At 45.8% G+C, this 22,885-nt stretch overlaps 1 protein-coding gene across 3 annotated transcripts in view; it reads left to right on the forward strand.

The window, feature by feature from the left end:
* Nucleotides 1-22,885, forward strand: part of PNPLA7 (patatin like phospholipase domain containing 7) — a 420,389-nt gene that overhangs the window by 395,652 nt on the left and 1,852 nt on the right. For all 3 annotated transcript variants that reach the window (XM_044993121.1, XM_044993122.1, XM_044993123.1), the window contains 2 exons: nucleotides 9,799-9,883; nucleotides 22,229-22,332. In XM_044993121.1, coding sequence (XP_044849056.1) covers nucleotides 9,799-9,883; nucleotides 22,229-22,332 — 189 coding nt within the window. The remainder of the gene's footprint in view (nucleotides 1-9,798; nucleotides 9,884-22,228; nucleotides 22,333-22,885) is intronic.

The raw sequence follows: 22,885 nt of genomic DNA on the forward strand, positions 1-22,885 counted from the left end.
TGTGTGTCCTCATCAACCCTTACCACAAACGAGTGCAGGTTGTCTTTATTAATTGCACCTTTGTTAGAGGAAAGGAGGACTCCCCAAACACAATAGAGTACCCCCCGCTGGGAGAGGGCTGTGGATTCAACAGCACAACTGCAATGTCCTCATCTCCTTCCCAGTAGGAAGCATCTGTGTGTCCTTCACTCAGTGTCCCACATCAGGAATCCACAACGTGTCTGTGTTCCTCTCCTGTTCTGGGAAGTGACTACCTGGAAGAGTCAGAGCCTCCATCCTGTCAAAGGCTTCCCAATAGGGTCCCTGATTTCCTGTGTCCAAGACTAGGACTGAACGACTCCTCCATCTCCCCAGCTCTTCAGCTGTGTAACTTCCCTTTGGCCCCCTCCCCTTCTTCTACACTGAAATCTGCCTCTTGAATCCATGATGTCTCATTTCACTTAATTTCTTAATTCCTACCTGTCCAGAATTCCATCCATCCATTGTGTCCCCAATTGCCCTGTGGAGCTGTTAGTCCAGGATCCTCTCTGTGCCTTAGTCCATACCAGAATTACATTCTGGCTGAGATATAAATTCAATGTCCAGAGAGATCCATTTGTCACAGCCCTCTTGGGAGAGGGGTGACTCAGAGGACTCTCCAGAAGGGCAAAGCCATGGAGTTATGGAACCCCATCAAAAATGTCATAGCACTTACACTGCTAAGAATTTCATAGCTTCTCAATGGAATGCAGTTGGGGGGATGGAGAAGTACTGTGTTGGCCTATCTGCAGAGTGTGTATTCATTGCAAAAGCAGCAAAGAATCCTGTGGCACCTTATAGACTAACAGACGTTTTGCAGCATGAGCTTTCGTGGGTGAATACCCACTTCTTCGGATGACTTGCATCCGAAGAAGTGGGTATTCACCCACGAAAGCTCATGCTGCAAAACGTCTGTTAGTCTATAAGGTGCCACAGGATTCTTTGCTGCTTTTACAGAACCAGACTAACATGGCTACCCCTCTGATACTTGTATTCATTGCTTTTACCTTTTCTGTATTACATGCATTTTTTAAAAGGAAATAGTGAATTTTCTGTTAATTAATAGAAATTAAATGTAGGAAATCATCTCCTAAACTTTTTGTCCACATACATATTACACACACACTATGCTAAAAGAACATTTATTAAGATTGCGAAGTCAGGAAATGCCAAAATTAAAGTTGCCTGTGCAACCCTAATTCAGCACATAGCATTTTTTCCACAGGATCCCTGCCTCATTCAGTGCACAGGGTAAGCCTGCTCTGGGGATGAATCAGTGTTGTATTTAGTAAAGGAGGTTGTTTTTTCTAGGACCACTGTGCTTCATTTCTTGGAGAAATTGGCAGTTGTGTAATGAGTAAGGCAGGGACTGCAGGCAAAAGAGGAGAGTCTTGTGGCTGAAGCAGGTGAATGCTGCCCTAGAGAATTGCATTCTATCCCAGCCTCTGCCACAGAGTTTCCATGTGAGTTCCCATGTAGTGCTGGGCAAGTCACTTAAACCAAACTTTTCCCAGGTGCTTTGAACATAAAAAGTGCTATATAATGCTGAGTACTCCAAAAAATCAGATCCTGTGTGTCTCAAATTGGGCACCGAAAATAGTGGAAACTTTTGACTTTGAACTTTCTGTGCTTCAGTCCCCCATCTATAAAGTGGGACTAATCCCCTGCCTGTACTTCATAGGGGTTGTGAAGAGAAAATAATGTTTGTGAAGAGCTCACTATAGTGATGAGCACCATAGAAAATCCCTTGAGGAAGCTAATAACTCTGTCTTCAGAGTGGGGTTTGAATAATGCACAAAAAATAAGGCCTAGGGCTACACCAAACTATACCATGTGATAGTACCGAGCATGCTACTGTAGGGGGCAGAAACTTGGCCAATGACAGTAGCTAGCAAAAAGAGCCTGGAGTCTGTCTATCACAGATGGCTGAGGAAGATGCATAGGTTTACTGGAAAGACAAAATGTGACGTATGTGAGAGTAAACTAGCTGACAGAGCAGGACATGTTAGGAAATATCGCCAAAGAAAGGCTGGTTCGACTGGTTGGGACATGTCCTTCATCTAGTGAACATGCTAAGCAAGCCCTGAATTGGGTACCCGAGGGAGGAAAGAGAAAGCAAGGAACGCCGAGGAAGAACTGGCAGAAGACTGTGACAGAAGATATTGACTGCACTGGCATCACCTAGGAACACATACCACAACTAGTGAGCAACCGTAATCATAGAATCATAGAATCATAGAATCTCAGGGTTGGAAGGGACCTCAGGAGGTCATCTAGTCCAACCCCCTGCTCAAAGCAGGACCAAACCCAAACTAAATCATCCCAGCCAGGGCTTTGTCAAGCCTGACCTTAAAAACCTCTAAGGAAGGAGATTCCACCATCTCCCTAAGTAACCCATTCCAGTTCCTCACCACCCTACTAGTGAAAAAGTTTTTCCTAATGTCCAACCTAAACCTCCCCCTCTGCAACTTGAGACCATTACTCCTTGTTCTGTCATCTTCTACCACTGAGAACAGTCTAGATCCATCCTCCTTGGAACCCCCTTTCAGGTAGTTGAAAGCAGCTATCAAATCCCCCCTCATTCTTCTCTTCTGCAGGCTAAACAATCCCAGTTCCCTCAGCTGTTCCTCATAAGTCATTTGCTCCAGCCCCCTAATCATTTTTGTTGCCCTCCGCTGGACTATCTCCAATTTATCCACATCCTTCTTGTAGTGTTGGGCCCAAAACTGGACACAGTACTCCAAATGAGGCCTCACCAGTGCTGAGTAGAGGGGAATGATCACATCCCTCGATCTGCTGGAAATGCCCCTACTTATACAACCCAAAATGCCATTAGCCTTCTTGGCAACAAGGGCACACTGTTGACTCATATTCAGCTTTTCGTCCACCATAACCCCTAGGTCCTTTTCTGCAGAACTGCTGCCCAGCCATTCGGTCCCTAGTCTGTAGCAGTGCATGGGATTCTGCCGTCCTAAGTGCAGGACTCTGCACTTGTCCTTGTTGAACCTCATCATATTTCTTTTGGCCCAATTCTCTAATTTGTTCAAGTCCCTCTGTATCCTATCCCTACCCTCCAGCGTATCAACCACTCCTCCCAGTTTAGTGTCATCTGCAAACTTGCTGAGGGTGCAGTCCACATCATCCTCCAGATTGTTAATGAAGATATTGAACAAAACCGGCCCCAGCACTGACCCTTGGGGCACTCCACTTGATACCGGCTGCCAACTAGACATGGAACCATTGATCACTACCCGTTGAGCCCGACCATCTAGCCAGTTTTCTATCCACCTTACCGTCCATTCATCCAGCCCATACTTCTTTAACTTGCTGGCAAGAATACTGTGGGAGACTGTATCAAAAGCTTTGCTAAAGTCCAGAAATAGCACATCCACTGCTTTCCCCTCATCCACAGAGCTGGTTATCTCATCATAGAAGGCAATTAGGTTAGTCAGGCATGACTTGCCCTTGGTGAATCCATGCTGACTGTTCCTGATCACTTTCCCCTCCTTTAAGTGGTTCAAAATTGATTCCTTGAGTACCTGCTCCATGATTTTTCCAGGGACTGAGGTGAGACTGACTGGCCTGTAGTTCCCTGGATCTTCCTTCTTCCCTTTTTTAAAGATGGGCACTACATTAGCTTTTTTCCAGTCATCCAGGACCTCCCCCGATCGCCATGATTTTTCAAAGATAATGGCCAGTGGCTCTGCAATCCCATCGGCCAACTCCTTTAGCACCCTTGGATGCAGCGCATCCAGCCCTATGGACTTGTGCTCATCCAGCTTTTCTAAATAGTCCCGAACTACTTCTTTCTCCACAGAGAGCTGGTCACCTCCTCCCCTTACCGTGCTGCAGAGTGCAGCTGTCTGGGAGCTGACCTTGTCTGTGAAGACAGAGGCAAAAAAAGCATTGAGTACACTAGCTTTCTCCACATCCTCTGTTACTAGGTTCCTTCCCTCATTCAGTAAGGGGCCCACACTTTCCTTGACTTTCTTCTTGTTGCTAACATACCTGAAGAAACCCTTCTTGTTACTCCTAACATCTCCGGCTAGCTGCAACTCCAAGTGTGATTTGGCCTTCCTGATTTCACTCCTGCATGCCTGAGCAATACTTTTATACTCCTCCCTGGTTCTTTGACCAATCTTCCACTTCTTGTAAGCTGTTATGGAGGAACTGTACTGACACCATGCGTCAGAGGCATAGGAGGAACTGAGGTCTAAGATGGACAGAAAAAGTAAAGAGCCACCTTAACCAAGAGGTATTAAAAAGACTTAGAAGGGTCTGGGTGGCAGTAACATGTAGTTATGGAAAAAGAGAAGCTTTCACATCAGGTCACTGCTCTGACTCAGGCCCAAGTGAGCAGTAAATGATAGTTCTCATTTCTGTCCTATGGCTGTTTGATGACCTGTGTGAATTGAGCCAATGTTCACAACCTACTTTCCATGTGTTCATGCTACATAAACCAAACCACCATGGCAGTGACCACTAATTGGCCGCCTTGTTGTCTTGTCACAGCAGACTCCAAGGATCGAAGGGGACTGCAGACTACATTGTTGTCGGCCCTCTGTAGGTGGGTCCCTCCCTGGGCGGGGGCAGGCTGGGAACAGGTTGAGCTACACATTGACAGTGAAAATGACACAAAATATTGAATAGCTGCTCGTTAATAGCTGCTCGTTAAGTGAGCATCCTGTGAACTGAATGGGGCAGGGTGCTGTGGGAAGATAGTATGCGCTTATGTAATTTAAAAACTGTCATAATGGATACTCCTCCCTGGTTCTTTGACCAATCTTCCACTTCTTGTAAGCTGTTATGGAGGAACTGTACTGACACCATGCGTCAGAGGCATAGGAGGAAGGGGACTGAATTAAGGATGCACAGACTGCCTTAATTCTGATATTTTCTAACTTTTGAGCTCTTGACTTTGCAACCTTCATGTCCTTTTTTGTGTATAATTTCCTAGGGGTTTTAAAAATCAAACTGAAAAACCAGAAATTTCATTATGTATCATCATTCACGCCCACATGGTTCCTCAGCAGGTTTGGAACATTTAGATCCACCGTATGGATCTCTGCCACGTAAGCTAATGGAGTACCTGATAGCAGTAGTAGGTTGTCATACTCTATGTGAACCAGCAATAGAGGTGAATGAGACACAACTTTGCCAGTAGGTTTCTGACAGCAAAGGAAGAGTGAGACTCTGGAATCTTGGGCTCCATTCCAGGCTCTGTAGGGGAATGTGTGCTAGTGAGCTCAGATTATTCTGCCTGCTTTCCCCCAAGCTAGACCCCTTCTGCCCCTTCACTTCCAATCTATCCCAGTCCTCTCTCTTCCCCAGTCCTGTCTTCCTTGCTTTCCAGTCCCAGTCTCCTTGTCCAACCAGTCCTAGTCTCCCCCTCTGGGCTTACTATTTAAATCACAATCTCCCACTTCCCGCACTCACTGGCAGTCTCCTTGCACAGCCAGTCCCAGTCTCCTCCTATCCCACCAGCTCCTCATCCAATCTCAGCGTTTCTTCCCCCCAGCCAACAGGCTTCTAGTCTCCATCCTCCCATGTTTCTCTCACCAGCTCTCAGTCCTAGTCCTGCCCACCTCAGCTTCCAGTACTAGCATCCTTACCTTACCAGTACCAACCTCCTTTCCTCACCCCAATGGCCTTGCCCAACCAGTCCTAGGGTACGTTTACACTTACCTTCCCGGTCAACGCGGTGAGTTCGACTTCTCGGAGTTCGAACTATCGCGTCTGATCTAGACGCGATAGTTCGAACTCCGGAAGCGCCGCGGTCGACTCCGGTACTCCACCACTGCAAACGGCGGTGGTGGAGTCGATGGGGGAGCCGCGGAGTTCGACCCCGCCGCGTCTGGACGGGTGAGTAGTTCAAATTAGGGTACTTCGAATTCAGCTACGCTATTCCCATAGCTGAATTTGCGTACCCTAATTTGAACCCCCTTTTTAGTGTAGACCAGGCCCTAGTTTCTCTGCACACCACTCAAGTTCAAGTCTCACCAGATGGCTTGACCTAATCTACTCTTTCCCTCTTCCCTGTCCAGCTTTTGTCCCCTAAAGTTTGGTAAAGTTATGAGCAATGGAAAACAGGGTCTTATAATGGGACGTGGCAGGCAGCTTTAATAATAGGCTTGTGCTACCCACCCCACCTGTAGTAATGGGGATTGAATTATAAATTTCATAAACAATAAAAAAGCATTTGTAGATTGTCTAGCGCTGTGTCCAGCTCTGCCTCCACACTTGAGCTGTAATGGAAGGCTCTGCTGAAGGGGAATCTCTTCATCTGGCCTAAAGAGCCCAGTGTCCTCTGAATTCTGAGAGAAGTTAAACTCAGAAAGGTAAAATTCTGATTCCCAGCTTTTAGGACTCCTTGGATGCTGATTGGTAGGTGAGGAGATCACATGATTAAGGCCCTGTTTACACTACAAATATAACTGTGCCAGAGAACCTTCTTACAACCTAGATATTCCCTGACCTGGTTACAAACAGGGTATGAACATGGTTTTCTAACCAGCCTTAGCCTTCGTCATACCCTGACATGGCTGTTTTACTTGTAGTGGAGACAGTGTTAATGAACTACTGACCTGGAAGCTGTAGTGATAAAACCTGGATTTTAGTCTCAAGAGTGTTTGATTTGTGAGGGGTTTTTGTTTTGTTTTGTTTTTGTTTTTTTTACAGTTTTGATTGTTCTAGCGAAATCTGTCTGAAATTATCTGAACCTCTAACTGAGCAAACCTCATATCCTGGAGGATGTTATTTACCACTTGAATTAAACTTAAACTCTGCCCAGCTCACTGTGTACGTTTTTCACTTCTGAAAACAAGTGATTTTGCAAGGTAGTAAAGAAGCTGCTGTTGTTAGCTAAAGTACCGTAGTATGTAAGTCCAACTTCAAGAAATAAAGCTGTTTCTTTTTGCTGATGCTGTTTTCCTATCCTCCTACAGGAGTGATGTTTATTGCATACCTTATGTTTAACAAACATCCTGTATTGCATCAAATATTACCAGCTCACTGGATAACTCTAAAAGTGCATGAGGTGATGCGCATCAGACAAGTGCCCCCAGTTCTAAGTGTGCTTTCCTCAACACAATGGATTTTAGGGCTGTGCTGGGAGCCTGCCTGTACATTTCATAAGAGACAAGGTGGATGAGGTAATATCTTCTATTGGACCAATTTCTGTTGGTGAGAGAGACAAGCTTTTAAGCCACACAGAGCTCTTCTTCAGCTCTGGGAACAGTATTCCCATCGTCACAGCAGGGTGGAACAGGGTGGAACCGATTGTTTAGTATAAGTAGTGAGTACATATTCTAAGACAGTGGTGCCCAAACTTATTACACAGAAGGGCCACATAAACCTAAGCACATCTTTGTGTGGGCCAAACAGATTCCACATATTTTAATAAGATTTAAAGTCACTTTGTATTGACTGAGATTTTAAGTTCAGCTTGTTTTGAATGTATTTAGATAGGTTGTTTCTGTGTACAGTATTGTCTATTTACACACTTGTGTAAACTAAAATGATATAAACATGACAACAAAATGCTAATGAATAGGCCAGTAGAATATCATGTTGAAGCAGGCTGTGGGCCGTATGAAATGCTCTGATGGGCCATGTACAGCCTGTAGGCTAGAGGTTGGGCACCCCTGTTCTATGGGACCATTCCATCTTGCATTTAGCTGTGATGCTGGGAGTTCCTTTCCCAGCCCTGAAAGAGAGTGCTGTGTGGCTCGAAAGCTTATGTCTCACCAAGAGAAGTTGGTCCAATAAAAGATACTGCCTCCCCCACCTTGTCTCTCTAATATCCTGGGATCGACGTGACTACAACTACACGGCATGTACGTTTCATAATAGCATTGTGCCAGTTAGTTATCATTAAGGATTTGTCAGCTTTTTGCTGGCTGCCCTCATGCTGCAATACTCATGGTCTTCTCTGGGGAGCCCCCCAACAATGAGTATGAGCCATAGTGTGTATCTGAGAGAGGCAAAAGAGTGAATGAGTCTCCTGGCCCTGTCTATGGTCCCTATCTTTGATATGCGCATTCTGGTGCACAGGCTGGGAAGCATCTAGGCAACGCTCCCAATGTGCTGGGAACTGAGGGTATAAAGGGAACTGGCCGCAGCAGCCCTTCTGAGTGCCAAAGGAGTGGCAGGATCTGAACACAGTTCATGGCTCTTAACTCTGCCCTATTGGCTCTCCCCCATTTCTCTAAAAAAAAAGAACAGGAGTACTTGTGGCACCTTAAAGACTAACAAATTTATTTTAGCATGAGCTTTCGTGAGCTGCAGCTCACTTCTTCGGATGCATAGAATGGAACACACAGACAGGAGATATTTATACATACAGAGAACATGAAAAGGTGGAAGTATGCATAACAACAGGAAGAGTCTAATCAATTGAGATGAGCTATCGTCAGCAGGAGGAAAAAAAACTTTTTGAAGTGATAATTAAGATGGCCCATAGAAGGTGTGAGGAGAACTTAACATAGGGAAGTAGATTCAATTAGTGTAATGACCCAACCATTCCCAGTTTCTGTTTAGGCCACAGTTAATTGTATCTAGTTTGCATATTAATTCAAGTTCAGCAGTTTCTCTTTGGAGTCTGTTTTTGAAGTTTTTTTGTTGCAAAATTGCCACCTTCAAGTCTGTCACTGAGTGGTTAGAGAGGTTGAAGTGTTCTCCCACTGGTTTTTGAATGTTATGATTCCTGATGTCAGATTTGTGTCCATTTATTCTTTTGCGTAGAGACTGTCCGGTTTGGCCAATGTACATGGCAGAGGGGCATTGCTGGCACATGATGGCATATATCACATTGGTAGATGTGCAGGTGTATGAGCCCCTGATGGCGTGTCTGATGTGATTAGATCCTATGATGGTGTCAGTTGAATGGATATGTGGACAGAGCTGGCATCGGGCTTTGTTGCAAGGATAGGTTCCTGGGTTAGTGTTTATGTTGTATGGTGTGCGGTTACTGGTGAGTATTTGCTTCAGGTTGGGAGGCTGTCTATAAGCGAGGACTGGCCTGTCTCCCAAGATCTGTGAGAGTGAGGGATCATCTTTAAGGATAGGTTGTAAATCTTTGATGATGCGCTGGAGAGGTTTTAGTTGGGGGCTGTAGGTGATGGCTAGTGGCGTTCTGTTTTCTTTTTTAGGCCTGTCCTGTAGTAGGTGGCTTCTGGGTACTCTTCTGACTCTGTCAATCTGTTTTTTCACTTCAGCAGGTGGGTATTGTAGTTTTAAGAATGCTTGATAGAGATCTTGTAGGTGTTTATCTCTGTCTGAGGGATTGGAGCAAATACGGTTGTATTTTAGAGCTTGGCTGTAGACAATGGATCGTGTGGTATGACCGGGATGGAAGCTGGAGGCATGTAAGTAAGTATAGCGGTCATTTCTCTGTTCCTTAGGGTGTTTGCTCTCTGTCCCACTTCTCTGAAGTCTCTTCTGATGAATTCCAGGAGTAGTGGAAGGAGGAGATTAGAGTAGCTCCCCTTTTTATTCTCTCAGATCCCAGCATGTGGGGAAAGGGTGCATGTGCACATGGTCCTAATAGGAACTGCTGACTGTAACCCAAGCACGTCTCCCAAGACTGGGGCTCCATAAGGGTAGTCATTTTGGATAACCCTGTTACTATGGTAAGGATCTGTTTTTTCCCTGGCAACAATCACTGAGAATTTCCATTTTTGTGGCTTTGTGTCTGATGTTTAATACGATTTCAGTGCCTTGTATTTCTTATTCCTGTGTGTGCATTTGAATAATATACATATACTTTGTGTTGTATTTCAGATTGTGACCTGTCCTAGTACCTCTTTCACTGACTTGGCAGAAATTGTGTCCAGAATTGAGCCAGTCAAAGCAGCTCTGGTAGATGGTGAGTTGGCTTGTCGAGACAGTTACATGACAGATTATACACTATTCTGGGTGAAGATTATTGCTACAATGTACATGGTGCCACCCACATGTTTGTCTCTCCCCAATAGCAATCAAAGGAATACTCACAAATCATCCCTGTATTCTTGTTTGCTCTCACTTGAGCTCTGTTCATTAAGTAGGAAATTATTCCTCACTATTATTAACCTCAGCTTGGGCATCCCATCCTGGAGGAATTTAGACTTTAGTGATGAGGAACATTATTCAGATGCTTCTTGGATTCATCTCAATCCACCTTCTTCTGCTCCACCATGCCTGGAGTCTACCCATTCCCCATAGGCAAGGCTTCTGAAACAAATCCTATTTATACTCTTTCAGTTGCGTTTCTTGTGAGCCTTTCAGGGCTGTGAAGTGGCATGCCCTGTACATGAAGTAGGTCTGCTCAGTGCCTTATTTTCTCCCTTTCCCCTCAGTGTTAATGTTTTGACAACGCCCCACTGCAGCCTCAGCCAGGCAGAAGCCAGCTTTCCCTCAAACCCTCCTCCCCACATTGTGGGGAAAGAGCTGAGTTGTAGATTGGGGCTTTGCTGATGTGACCACCCTAGTTGTCGTGTCTTCACCTTTTGGCTTGGTCATCTATAGCCTTGAGATGGGGAAGGAGGGTAGTTTGGAGGCCCAGTGCAGGGAACTTTTCCTGCTCTTATTAAAGCAGTGCTGAGTGACTCACTGGCTTACATTTTATTTACCTTCCCTCCCTCCATTACTGTGAACATCAAGCACATTAGAGGCTTTTTCAAGCATTTCTTATTTCCCATTCCCTCTCTCCCTTAACCCAGCTCTCATGGGCAGTGCTGCATGCATGCTACCGAGGAACAAGTAATGGCTGCTCTGCTTCTGCACACAGTTGCGACGCTCCCAGCAACTAATGCAGTGGTTCTCAACCTGTCTGTCATCGTGGGCCGCAGGTTGAGAAGTTAGCAGCCCCTCCACCTATGACTCTGTTGAGATGTCCCTGCAGCTCTTTGACATGCTAATTCCCATCCCTGTGCCTAATGAAGAAAATATTAATCCAATATATTTAAACAGTCATTAAGAATAGGAACAAAAGATTCTGCATAACACGGTTACTAATGGCATGACTATTTAGACCAGTTGTGATTTAAACGCTTTATTGTAGCAACTTGATCCCCAGTACACCTCTTGCTCGCCTGACTGGTAAGATTTGCCTTTAGATGAGAGAGCCAGTTAAATAGAGCGTTAGTATTAAGGTACCTTAAAAGTAGGTTTGACAAATGTTGACCTAAGAGAGCTGTTCTGCTGTCAATGCCATGCTCAGTAGCCATTGAGGTAGTTACTCATGTGGTGCAGGGAGAACAGAGCCCTGAGAAGGAAAATGCAGCTGCCAGGCTGCTGTGCTCGGGGATTCACAAATGCACACTTTAAAGTGACGTTAATGAGTCTGACTTGTGTGCTCTTAAGGCTTCTGTTTCACCTATACCTAGCTCAGCAGGGCTCGGATGTTAAAAGGGCCAAAGGTCAATACAAGAGACATTGGGAGACCCAGTGTGCTTTAATCCAAGCTGTAACAGGGCAAGTGAAAAATAGCACAGCTCAGTTCTAACTTCATTTGCCCTTGATGTCTTATTGCACCTTTAACACAGTTTTGTATGTTTATTTTCTTTGTAAAAGCACTGGACGTATAGAAAAGAACCACTCTTCTCCACTGTAGATCACTGGTACAGAAGACAGCTTAAAAGGGCATTGCTGTCCATTATGTCAATGTATATTGTCGGGGACACACAATATTACTGTAGCTGCATCATTGACTCTAGCAGTATTTAAGCAATAAAATGGTGTGTAATCTTTTTACTGCACTAAAGACATTCTAAAAACCATTAGGAAAAGTAGTTATTGTGCATATGCAGCAGCCTCAGGATCTGGCTATTTTAAACAATAATTCAATATAAATATCTAAAAAGTACTAATCCACATAGGATTGTGGCAGACTGCCTGATTCCATGATGTACATCAAAGCTTGGAGAGTTATTGGCACACAAACAATCTAATCCACAGAACCTTATACCTTCACATCAGCTGTATCACCTGCAAAAATGGAGTTATAAAAGAGAAACAAAACCCACACAGAATTAGCAAGAATGGGCCTGTGCCTCCCAGAGCAACCATATGATCTTTTCACTATTGTCCTTGTCTTTCCCCACCTCTCCTGCTTCTCTATTATACTCACCTGTTGCCATGTATAATATTTGGATTGTTCACTCTTTGAGGCAGGGGCCACACCTTCCTGTTTGTTCTCAAGAGCATTGTTTCTGAGTCCTGTAGAACTACTGAATAATGAAAACCTTGGGGGATTACCACATCAGAATAGCCTACTGCATGTGAACACATTCCAGTCTGCAGCAGTGGCTATTGCCATTTGTTTTATTTTGCGTCTTTCTGAACCAAGGTGATCGGAAGTGGGTAACACACCTCCCACAGTGGGCTCTGTTCCTGCTTATAGTCTCTGAGCGTTCTTTCAATACAAATATGCAATAACATTAGTGACCCCACTGCTGTTGGAAACATTTGTTTAGAGAGCCATCTCAGGCTGTTTGTTCACTTTTAGCTCAAAGTAAGTTTCAACAATAAAGTTGTAAACCTCTGAAAATACTATCATCTGTGGTAAACTACAGATGCAGTGAGTTTAATTCCAGCATTTCCTCACCAAGTTTATATCAAAGGTCTCCTTTTTAATCATAGCCATTATATTTAATTAAAGCTATAAATTACTCTCTGAACAGGAAAAAGTAATGGCCAAGTGTTTTTAATCCGTTTTCTGCCAGCTTGTTATAGCCATTGTGTTAGAATAAAATGCTAAAGAACAGACTGTACTGTCATCTGCAGAATGCAGCAGATGCTATCGACTGTTCCAACGTGAGCAATACTTAAGTAATCAGCTAATTCATTTTAAGTACAAGCCCTGTTCCTCAGAACCAAGCTGAAAAAGACTTTTCTTCTTCTTAATCATGTGACTCCTGTATGTCCCTTTGATACACAGTCCAGTGGTGTCTGTGTTTGCCATGACTGTTGGGTTCACAGGTGGGATTACTCTTACACACTGCTTAGCAATCAGTATGCCATCCTTACAGGCGTTAGCATTTCTATTTGGGCAAAATTGGCCTTTGTTATAAATAGACACTAGGCTAAACCTTTGAGTTATGTGGTCCCTCGCAGCAGCTGAGTATAAGCTGTTGCTCATCTGCTCTTTAGAAAGATTTCAAGTAAATCATTAATTGTGTACATTTCACTTAAACCTACACCTCCTGTGAGAGGGTCAGTTTGACATTACTGATACTGGAGTTAGATCCCCATTGAAATCAGTAAGGCTCCGCATGGGCTCAGGGTTCAGTTTGCACAATGCTTATTACAAGGCTGAGGCCTAGAGCCTAACGAAGTCTCAGTTACGATGGTGGTGCTCTAGCACCATCACAGGAGGGAGTAGGAATTAGGGCAGAAATGCAAACCTTGTGGAAACTTAATAAACAGACAAGCCAAATGTCACGGGTGTTTTAAACCCAAGATAATCTGAGGTTACCTAGGTGGCTAATAGGAAGCAGGATTACACACACAGGCCCACGCTGGGGACACTGAGATGTCTGCCCTGACAGACCCCCATGGGAATGGGGGCCAATTGATTTAAAATGTGGAGAGTTAGGTTAGGGTTGTAGGGGTCAGCTAGGAGGATCCAGCAACTCCCATGTTTGAAGGTGTTCGTCCATCTCGCAGCATATGCCCCATACTTGGTATCTACACAGATAACTTTGTAGCTGTTAAGCGTCTGGGTGAAGCTGGTTTAACTGCTACTGGCACATCTGCTCCATCTCCCTGCCCACTCACTGCAAACCCACCAGCGTTTCAGACATCAGAAAAGGATGGTTATTTTCCCAATCCCCCAAAAGCAGGAGTGGTGATCTAGTGACACAAATAGAAACCCAGGTCTCTGCTTGCACTGTATATGTAGCCATGATGGAGCTGTCTGATTACCATGTACGGCCCCCATCAGTGAGCTATTTGTGCACTTAACAAACAGGAATTTGTTTATCCTCCGAACCATCCTGTGAAGTGGAGCAGGATTTTACAGATGGGGAATTGAGCCAGAGAGAGACCCAATGACTTGTCCAAGGTCACAAGGGGAGGCAGGAGGAAGAGCTGGAAATAGAATCCAGCTCTCCTGAGTCCCAGCTGGCCTTGTGGGTAGAGCCCTGTGCTTCCTCTTAGCTGTGATGTGTTCAGGCAAGAAGCAGTAAACAGAAGGCTGGGGTGCCGGTGGACAAGAGTGGAATAGCACATTGGCATCATTACTTTGCTGAGACGTGTGATGGCCAGGGGCGGCTCCAGGCCCCAGCACGCCAAGTGCGTGCTTGGGGCGGCAAGCCGCGGGGGCGGCAGGCAGGGTGCCTTTGACGGCTTGCCTGCGGGAGGTCTGCTGGTCCCGCGGCTTCTGGACCTGGCTGCGGGAGGTTCGCCGAAGCTGCGGGACCAGCAGACCTCCCGCAGGCACGCCGCCGAACGCAGCCTGCCTGCCGTGCTTGGGGCGGCGAAATGCCTAGAGCCGCCCCTGGTGATGGCTCAATTAAAAGTGATTGCTTGTTGTGTTTAGTTGTGATTATTGGCAGACTCCTTTCAAGCACTGCAGAAGGAACCAGTCTAAAGCAGGGCTTTTTAATAAACTCTGTGCAAGGTGGATCAATGCCCAACATGACCAACGTGAGCAGTTGAGATTTGTTTAATTTTGCTGCATATGCATCTTGTTTGATTTTTGAGGGGAAAGGTTGGGCATGAGAGCAGGAATAGCTCAAACCCATGTGACGATGATGCCATTGCTTTGCTGGTTTATTACCCCTGCTGGTTGGCAGTCAGAGCATTTCAGTTGCCGTGGCTTCAGAAGCTGCCACAGTCCAGAGAGTAGAGCTGCATGTGGCTTCACTATTTATTTACAAGGTAGGCGCTAGACAGTAGCTATGATGGATGTGTACAGTAATGCAAGTTCAGGGAGTTCACTGGAGCCCTTCTGATCAATATGCTGAAAGTATCTGAGTTCTTAAATAGAATGGTGAATTGATATGGGGCAGCATGAATGAGTCTATAACAGTCTCTTGTTGTCTATCTTGTGACATATCTGGAGGTTATTTGAAAATTATTAAGTCTTCTAACATTATCCTGTTTCTAGGCTGGAGTATTGTCTAGCATTTAGAACATGGGAATGGCACTGGGGTTTGTAGGGAGACTGTTGTGCCACTGGTCCCGCTGGGCCTCAGTTTCCCCATCTGTAGCTGATCAAACAGACCTATAGGCAAAAGTGAGGAAATTAAAATTTTTAGACTCAGTGTGGAGGCTACTTAAGCAACCCATAACAGAATACCAAAAGGCACACATACCTCTAAAGAAGAAAGGAAGCAGGAAAGCCGAGGTGGAGGGGAGTATGATCTAAATGGTTCCGTGATTTAACTTCAAGAGTTTATTCAAGCTAAACAGGGAATCCCTCAGAAAAAGGCACTCCAACTCTACTGATGCCAAGAGAAAGGAGCATAAACTCTGGTGGATGAAAGACAAAGTTGAAATTAGAGGCTAAAAGGAAAGAGCAACTAGCCAAAGACAAAAATCAAATACGGGAGTGGTTCAAAATTTTGTGCACTTTGCAGAGAAGCAAAACAATTTCTTTGCATCAGTCTTCACCACTGAAGATATTGGGGAGACACTCCATGCCTGTGCTCTTCAGGTAATAAAAGAGGTAAACTAAAAGCAGCAAAGAGTCCTGTGGCACCTTATAGACTAACAGACGTTTTGGAGCATGAGCTTTCGTGGGTGAATACCCACTTCTTCGGATGCCCAAAACGTCTGTTAGTCTATAAGGTGCCACAGGGCTCTTTGCTGCTTTTACAGATCCATACTAACACGGCTACCCCTCTGATACTTGAGGTAAACTAAGCACTTCAAATTGAAGTTTCTGGAACAAACTGCTAAATTAAGGATAATCAAGTCCCCAGGACCAGATGGTATGTCCAAGAGTTCTACAAAAGTTTAAGATAAAAGGGATTGAACTGGTGACATAAATATGCAATCATTCAGTGGCTGTGATTCCAGATGGTAGCTAATGTCTTACCTAATTCTCTAACTGGCGCTAGGGATTATTCTGATAATGTCAGAACAGTGAGTCATACTGCAAAACCAGGAGGATGGGTTGAAACAACATTAAAATAGAAAGATAAAACACCCAGGTAATTGTGATATGATCAGAACAAGTCAGTATGGGTTTAATAGGGGAATATCACACCTCCCTAGTACATCAACAAAATAGTGAATATAATTTATTTATTTCAACTTTCAAAAAGCCTTTGACAAAGGCCCTTTTAAGAGGAAACTTCTGTAAGCTGGTGGTGATGGGAAGATCAGAGGCTGGCTAAGGGTATGTCTACACTAGGAAATTAGGTCTAATTTATAGAAGTCGATCTTTAGAAAGCAATTTTATACAGTCATAGAATCATAGACTATCAGGGTTGGAAGGGACCTCAAGAGGTCATCTAGTCCAACCCCCAATGGATTGTGTATGTCCCCACTAAGAGCAGTAGGTCAGTGGAGTGCGTCCTCAATAACGTGGCTAGCATCGACTCACAGAGTGGTGCACTATGGGTAACTATCCCACAGTTCCTGCAGTCTCTGCCACTCATTGGAATTCTGGGTTAAGTTCCCAATGCCTAATGGGGCAAAAACATTGTTGCGGGTGGTTTTGGGTACATGTTGTCAGTCGCCCCTCCCTCTGTGAAAGCAACGGCAGACAATCGTTTAGTGCCTTTTTTCTGTACAGACGCCATGCCACAGCAAGCATGGAGCCCGCTCAGTTCAGCTCACCGTCACCACTACTGTTGTGTCCTGGGTGCTGCTGGCAGCAGACGGTGCAGTAGGTCTGCAAACCATCGTCATCCACCACTTCCGCTGCAACTCTGCTCTCCTGCTGTTGTAAATGAGCTCAGTCTCAATTGACTAAATGATGATTTCAATAAAGTAAATGAGCTCAGTCATCCACCGCTTCCACTGCAGCTCTGCTATCCTGGTGCCATTAATCCACTTTGCAGGTCCTCTCGTCGTTCGGTATAAATATCTGTTCTCGTGGCATCCGTCATCATCCACCGTTTCCACTGCAACTCTGCTCTCCTGCAGATGCCATACCATGGTAAGCATGGAGCCCGCTCAGCTCACCGCTGCTGTTGTGAGCATCGTAAACACCTCGCACATTATCCTGCAGTATGTGCAGAACCAGAGCCTGCAAAAGCAGGCAAGAAGGCGACGACAGCGCGATTACGACACAGACTTCTCTCAAAGCACGGGACCTTGCAATTTGGACATCGTGGTGGTAATGGGGCAGGTTCATGCCGTGGAACACCAATTCTGAGCCCGGGAAACAAGCACAGACTGGTGGGACCGCATAGTGTTGCAGGTCTGGGATGATTCCCAGTGGCTGCAAAACTTTTGCATGCGTAAGGGCACTTTCCTGGAACTTTGTGGCTTGCTTTCCCCTGGCCTGAAGCACAAGAATACCAAGATGAGAGCAGCACTCACAGTTGAGAAGCAAGTGGCGATAGCTCTCTGGAAGCTTGTAATGCCAGACATCTGCCGGTCAGTCAGGAATCAATTTGGAGTGGGTAAATCTACTGTGAGGGCTGCTGTGCTGCAAGTAGCCAATGCAATCACTGAAATGCTGCTATCAAGGGTAGTGACTCTGGGTGCAGGTCATAGTGGATGGCTTTGCTGCAATGGGATTCCCTAACTGTGGTGGGGCGATAGACAGAACGCATATCCCTATCTTGGGACCGGACCACCTTGGCAGCCAGTACATAAACTGCAAGGGGTACTTTTCAATGGTGCCGCAAGCACTGGTGGATCACAAGGGATGTTTCACCGACATCAACATGGGATGGCCAGGAAAGGTACATGACACTCGCATCTTCAGGAACTCTGGTCTGTTTGAACAGCTTCAGGAAGGGACTTACTTCCCAGACCAGAAAATAACCGTTGGGGATGTTGAAATGCCTGTCGTTATCCTTGGGGACCCAGCCTACCCCTTAATGCCATGGCTCTTGAAGCCAGACACAGGCACCTGGACAGCAGGAAGGAGCTGTTCAACTACAGGCTGAGCAAGTGCAGAATGGTGGTAGAATGTGCATTTGGATGTTTAAAAGCACGCTGGCGCAGTTTACTGACTCGGTTAGACCTCAGCAAAACCAGTATGCCAATTGTTATTGCTACTTGCTGTGTGCTCCACAATATCTGTGAGAGTAACGGGGAGACGTTTATGTTGGGGTGGGAGGTTGAGGCAAATTGCCTGGCCACTGATTACGTGCAGCCAGACACCAGGGCGATTAGAAGAGCACAGCAGTGTGTGCTGCGCCTCAGAGAAGCTTTGAAAACCAGTTTCATGACTGGCCAGGCTACAGTTTGACAGTTCTGTTTGTTTCTCTTGATGAAAACCCACCCCCTTGGTTCACTCTACTTCCCTGTAAGCCAACCACCCTCCTTCCTTCGATCACCGCTTGCAGAGGCAATAAAGTCATTATTGTTTCAAATCATGCATTCTTTATTAATTCATCACACAAATGGGGGGATAACTGCCAAGGTAGCCTGGGAGGGGTCGGGGTGGAGGAGGGGAGGAGGGAAGGACAAGGCCACACTGCACTTCAAAACTTATTGAATGCCAGCCTTCTGTTGCTTGGGCAGTCCTCCGGGGTAGAGTGGTTGGGGGCCCGGAAGGCTCCCTCCCCCCCTCCCCCGTGTTCTTGGGCGTCTGGGTGAGGAGGCTATGGAACTTGGGGAAGAGGGCGGGCGGTTACACAGGAGCTGCAGTGGCGGTCTGTGCTCCTGCTGCCTTTCTGCAGCACCACCAGACGCCGGAGCATATCAGTTTGATCCCCCAGTAGCCTCAGCATTGCATCTTGCCTCCTCCCATCGTGTTGCCGCCACCTCTCATCTTGCTCCCACCACCTCTCATCTTCCTCGTCCCTCCTGTCCTCACGTTCATTTTCTGCTTTCCTGGACTCTGACATTGTTTGCCTCCACGCATTCTACTGAGCTCTTTCGGTGCGGGAGGACTGCATGAGCTCAGAGAACATTTCATCACGAGTGCATTTTTTTCACCTTCTTATCTGCGCTAGCATCTGGAGAGCGTTGGAGATGATATGGAGAGCGTTGAAACATTTGCAGCTGCGGGAGGGAAAAAAGGGAGAGTAGTATTTAAAAAGACACATTTTAGAGAACAATGGGTAGGTTCTTTCACGGTGAACCAAGCTGTTAACATTACATAGCACAGATGCTTTCGGTACAAGTTTGCATTTTACCTCTTATATTGAGGGCCTGCCAGTTTGGTGTGAGAGATCAGACACAGGGCCGGGCAACAGAATTCGGCTTGCAGGCAGCCATGGTAAGCCACAGTCTTTCGGCTTCTTTAACCTTCATAATATGTGGGAATGGTTTCAAACAGCAGCACCCTCCTTTCCCATACCAATGGGTTGGCCATTTAAAAGGAGGGGCTGCGGTTTTTGGGTTAACGTGCAGCACAAACCCAACTAACCCCCACACACACACCCAATTCTCTGGGATGATCACTTCACCCCTCCCCCTTCAACCTTCATAATATGTGGGAATGGTTTCAAACAGCAGCGCCCTCCTTTCCCATACCAAGCACCCGTTGGGTTGGCCATTTAAAAGGAGGGGCTGTACTGGCCGTGAATGCATCCCAAGTCTTCAGGGCAAATTAATCATTAAACATGCTTGATTTTAAACCATGCATTATATTTACAAAGGTACACTCACCAGAGGTGCCTTCTCCAGCTTCATGGTCCGTGAGCCTGCCTTGGGAGGGTTGGGAGGGTATTGGCTCCAAGGTGATAAACAGTTCCTGGCTGTCGGGGAGAATGGTTTCTCCACTTGCATGCTGTGCGCTATCCTCACCCTCCTCCACCTCCTCATCTTCCCCATCCCCAAAATCCTCATCCCTGTTGCATGAGACTCCCCCTTTGCAGGTGTCCACGGACAGGGGTGGGGTAGTGGTAGGGGCCCCCCCTAGAATTGCATGCAGCTCATCATAGAAGCGGCATGTCTGGGGCTTTGACCTGGAGCGGCCGTTTGCCTCTTTGGTGTTTTGATAGGCTTGCCTGAGCTCCTTAATTTTCACGCGGCACTGCTGCGGGTCCCTGTTGTAGCCTCTGTCCTTCATGCCCTTGGAGATTTTTTCAGATATTTTGGCATTTCATCTTTTGGAACTGAGTTCAGATAGCATGGATTCATCTCCCCATACAGCGATCAGATCCGGTACCTCCCATTCGGTCCATGCTGGAGCTCTTTTGCAATTCTGGGACTGCATGGTCACCTGTGCTGTTGAGCTCGCCACGCTGGCCAAACAGGAAATGAAATTCAAAAGTTCCTGGGGCTTTTGCTGTGTACCTGGCTAGTACATCTGAGTTGAGAGTGCTGTCCAGAGCGATCACAGTGGAGCACTCTGAGATAGCTCCCGGAGGCCAATACCATCGAATTGCATCCACACTACCCCAAATTCCTCGAATGATCCGAGGAATGGAAAGTCTGTCGTATGAAAGGAGACTTGAGGAGCTCGGTTTGTTTTCCTTAACCAAAAGAAGGATAAGAGGAGATATGATTGCACTCTTTAAATATATCAGAGGGATAAATACCAGGGAAGGAGAGGAATTATTTCTGCTCAGTGCTAATGTGGACACGAGGACAAACGGATACAAATTGTCAGTCAGGAAATTTAGGCTTGAAATTAGACGAAGGTTTCTAACCATCAGAGGAGTGCAATTCTGGAACAGCCTACCGAGGGAAACAGTGGGGGCGAAGGACCTCCATGACTTTAAGATTAAGCTGGATAAGTTTATGGAGGGGATGGTATGGTAGGATAACGGGTTTAGTCAATAGGTCAATAACATGCCACAATGGTAATTAGTACAAAGAGTCAATGATAGGATATTGTTAGCCTTTTTCCAGAGGGTCTGGCTGGAGAGTCTTGCCCGCATGCTCGGGGTTCAGCTGATCGCCATATTTGGGGTCGGGAAGGAATTTTCCTCCAGGGTAGATTGGCAGTGGCCCTGGAGGTTTTTCGCCTTCCTCCGAAGCATGGGGCAGGGGTCGCTTGCTGGTGGATTATCTGCTACTAGAAGTCTTTAAATCATGATTTGGAGCATTCAACAGCAGAGTCAAGGGAGAGAATTATTTCAGGAGTGGGTGGATCGGCTTATGTGGCCTGCATCTTGCAGGAGGTCAGACTAGATGATCATAATGGTCCCTTCTGATCTTGAATTCTATGATTCTATGAAATTCAACCCAGTGATGTCGATTTCAGCACTAATCCCCTCGTCAGGGAGGAGTACAGAAATCAATTTTAAGAGCCCTTTAAGTCAACAAAAATGGCTTTGTTGTGTGGATGGGTGCAGGGTTAAATCGATCTAATGCTGCTAAATTTGACCTAAACTCGAAGTGTAGACCAGGGCTAAGAGACAACAAACAAGGAACAGAAATACAGGCTCAATTTTCAACATTGTAAAAGAGGAACAGAGAGGTCCCAAGGCTTTGTCCTGCGAGCAGCACTGGCATTGCAAGGACTGGTGTTGGCAGAGGCACCTCTGCAACTGAACATGGACAGCTCCTTTCATTGTACCTTGCTTTGCTCTGACCTCCCAAGATACAGATCTTCCCAGATCCTAACAGAGTCACACTGGAGAATATATAAGCGGTGGGGCTCTTCCGCACTCAATCCATGGCATGATGCCATGATTGTGCAGATCTGCCGAACAAGATTGTCCCTTTTCTTGCATGTTTGCATGAATTAGTGGTATTACTGTTTGTGTGTATTAATCAGTGGTGATAATATTTGTGTGCAGTGATCAGTGGTGTTAATATGTCAACATTTTACATTATCATTAGATTGAAAGCGAAGGCCCCATTGAGATGAATGGGACATTTCACACCTCTTTAACCAGGCAATTTTAATGAAGTTACTAGCAGACATTGATACATCAGTTTACATCCAGGTTTTGAAGGCTATCTCTGCATCCAGGCAGGCTAGAGAACTGATACTTCTAAAATGACAGCTTGATTTGTGGTCCCCAGGGAAAAGTAACTAGTTCATTGAGTTGCCATTAGTTGGCCAAACCTGACTCTCCTTCCTGGCTGAGTGCCCTGTAGCTCAGGATGTGGTTAGCAAATATTGTAATCCTCATGCAATGCCCTCTGTCCATTATTGGTGCCAACTAAAACCAATGATTCTCTTTTCCCTCCTATTCAGATGAATCTGACTATCAGACTGAATATGAAGAAGAAATTCTAGACAACCAGAAGGACGATTACGCTAATTTCCTAAGCAGCCAGGTGGAAGAGGATTCTGACTCCGTAAGAACTGTGCTCTAGACTAGCTCTGTGTGTCTTTTTGCCGGCCTTTAGTCTGACAAGATGTCAAAGCCAAATGTATTCCTGCAGACATAGAGCCTTATCTAGGTTAGATGGTGGGATCACAATCTCGTGGGAAGGTGTGAGAAGGGGCAATTGAGAGAAGCGCCTGTAAGACTGGTGCTGAAAGGAATCTGGTAGAAGAAAATCAGATGGTCTGTAGTGCAGTGCAGGTACTGAGTGCATTCCTAAGCCATGTTCCATCCCTCTCAGGCAGACTGTGTACAGCAGCTGCTCACAGAGCAGCCTATCCAAGCTATCTGATATTTTAGGTTACATGTAACCTACAACCCTGCAAAGCCAAACCTTTCAGTCTTTAGGGAAGATTGTTCAAAGTAACCAAGTCAGAAACAGGAGCTTTTGTGTGGCTGAAACTTGTCAGCATCCTTTAAAAGGTCCATAATTTAGCAGGGTGTTGACATAAGCTTTGTCCCTTCCTATACACATAGCCGGAAGAATGCATGTCTCATGGCCGGAGTTCACATACTGGCATTTA

Source organism: Mauremys mutica, chromosome 18 (assembly GCF_020497125.1).
Source record: "Mauremys mutica isolate MM-2020 ecotype Southern chromosome 18, ASM2049712v1, whole genome shotgun sequence".
Taxonomy (NCBI): Eukaryota; Metazoa; Chordata; order Testudines; family Geoemydidae; genus Mauremys; species Mauremys mutica.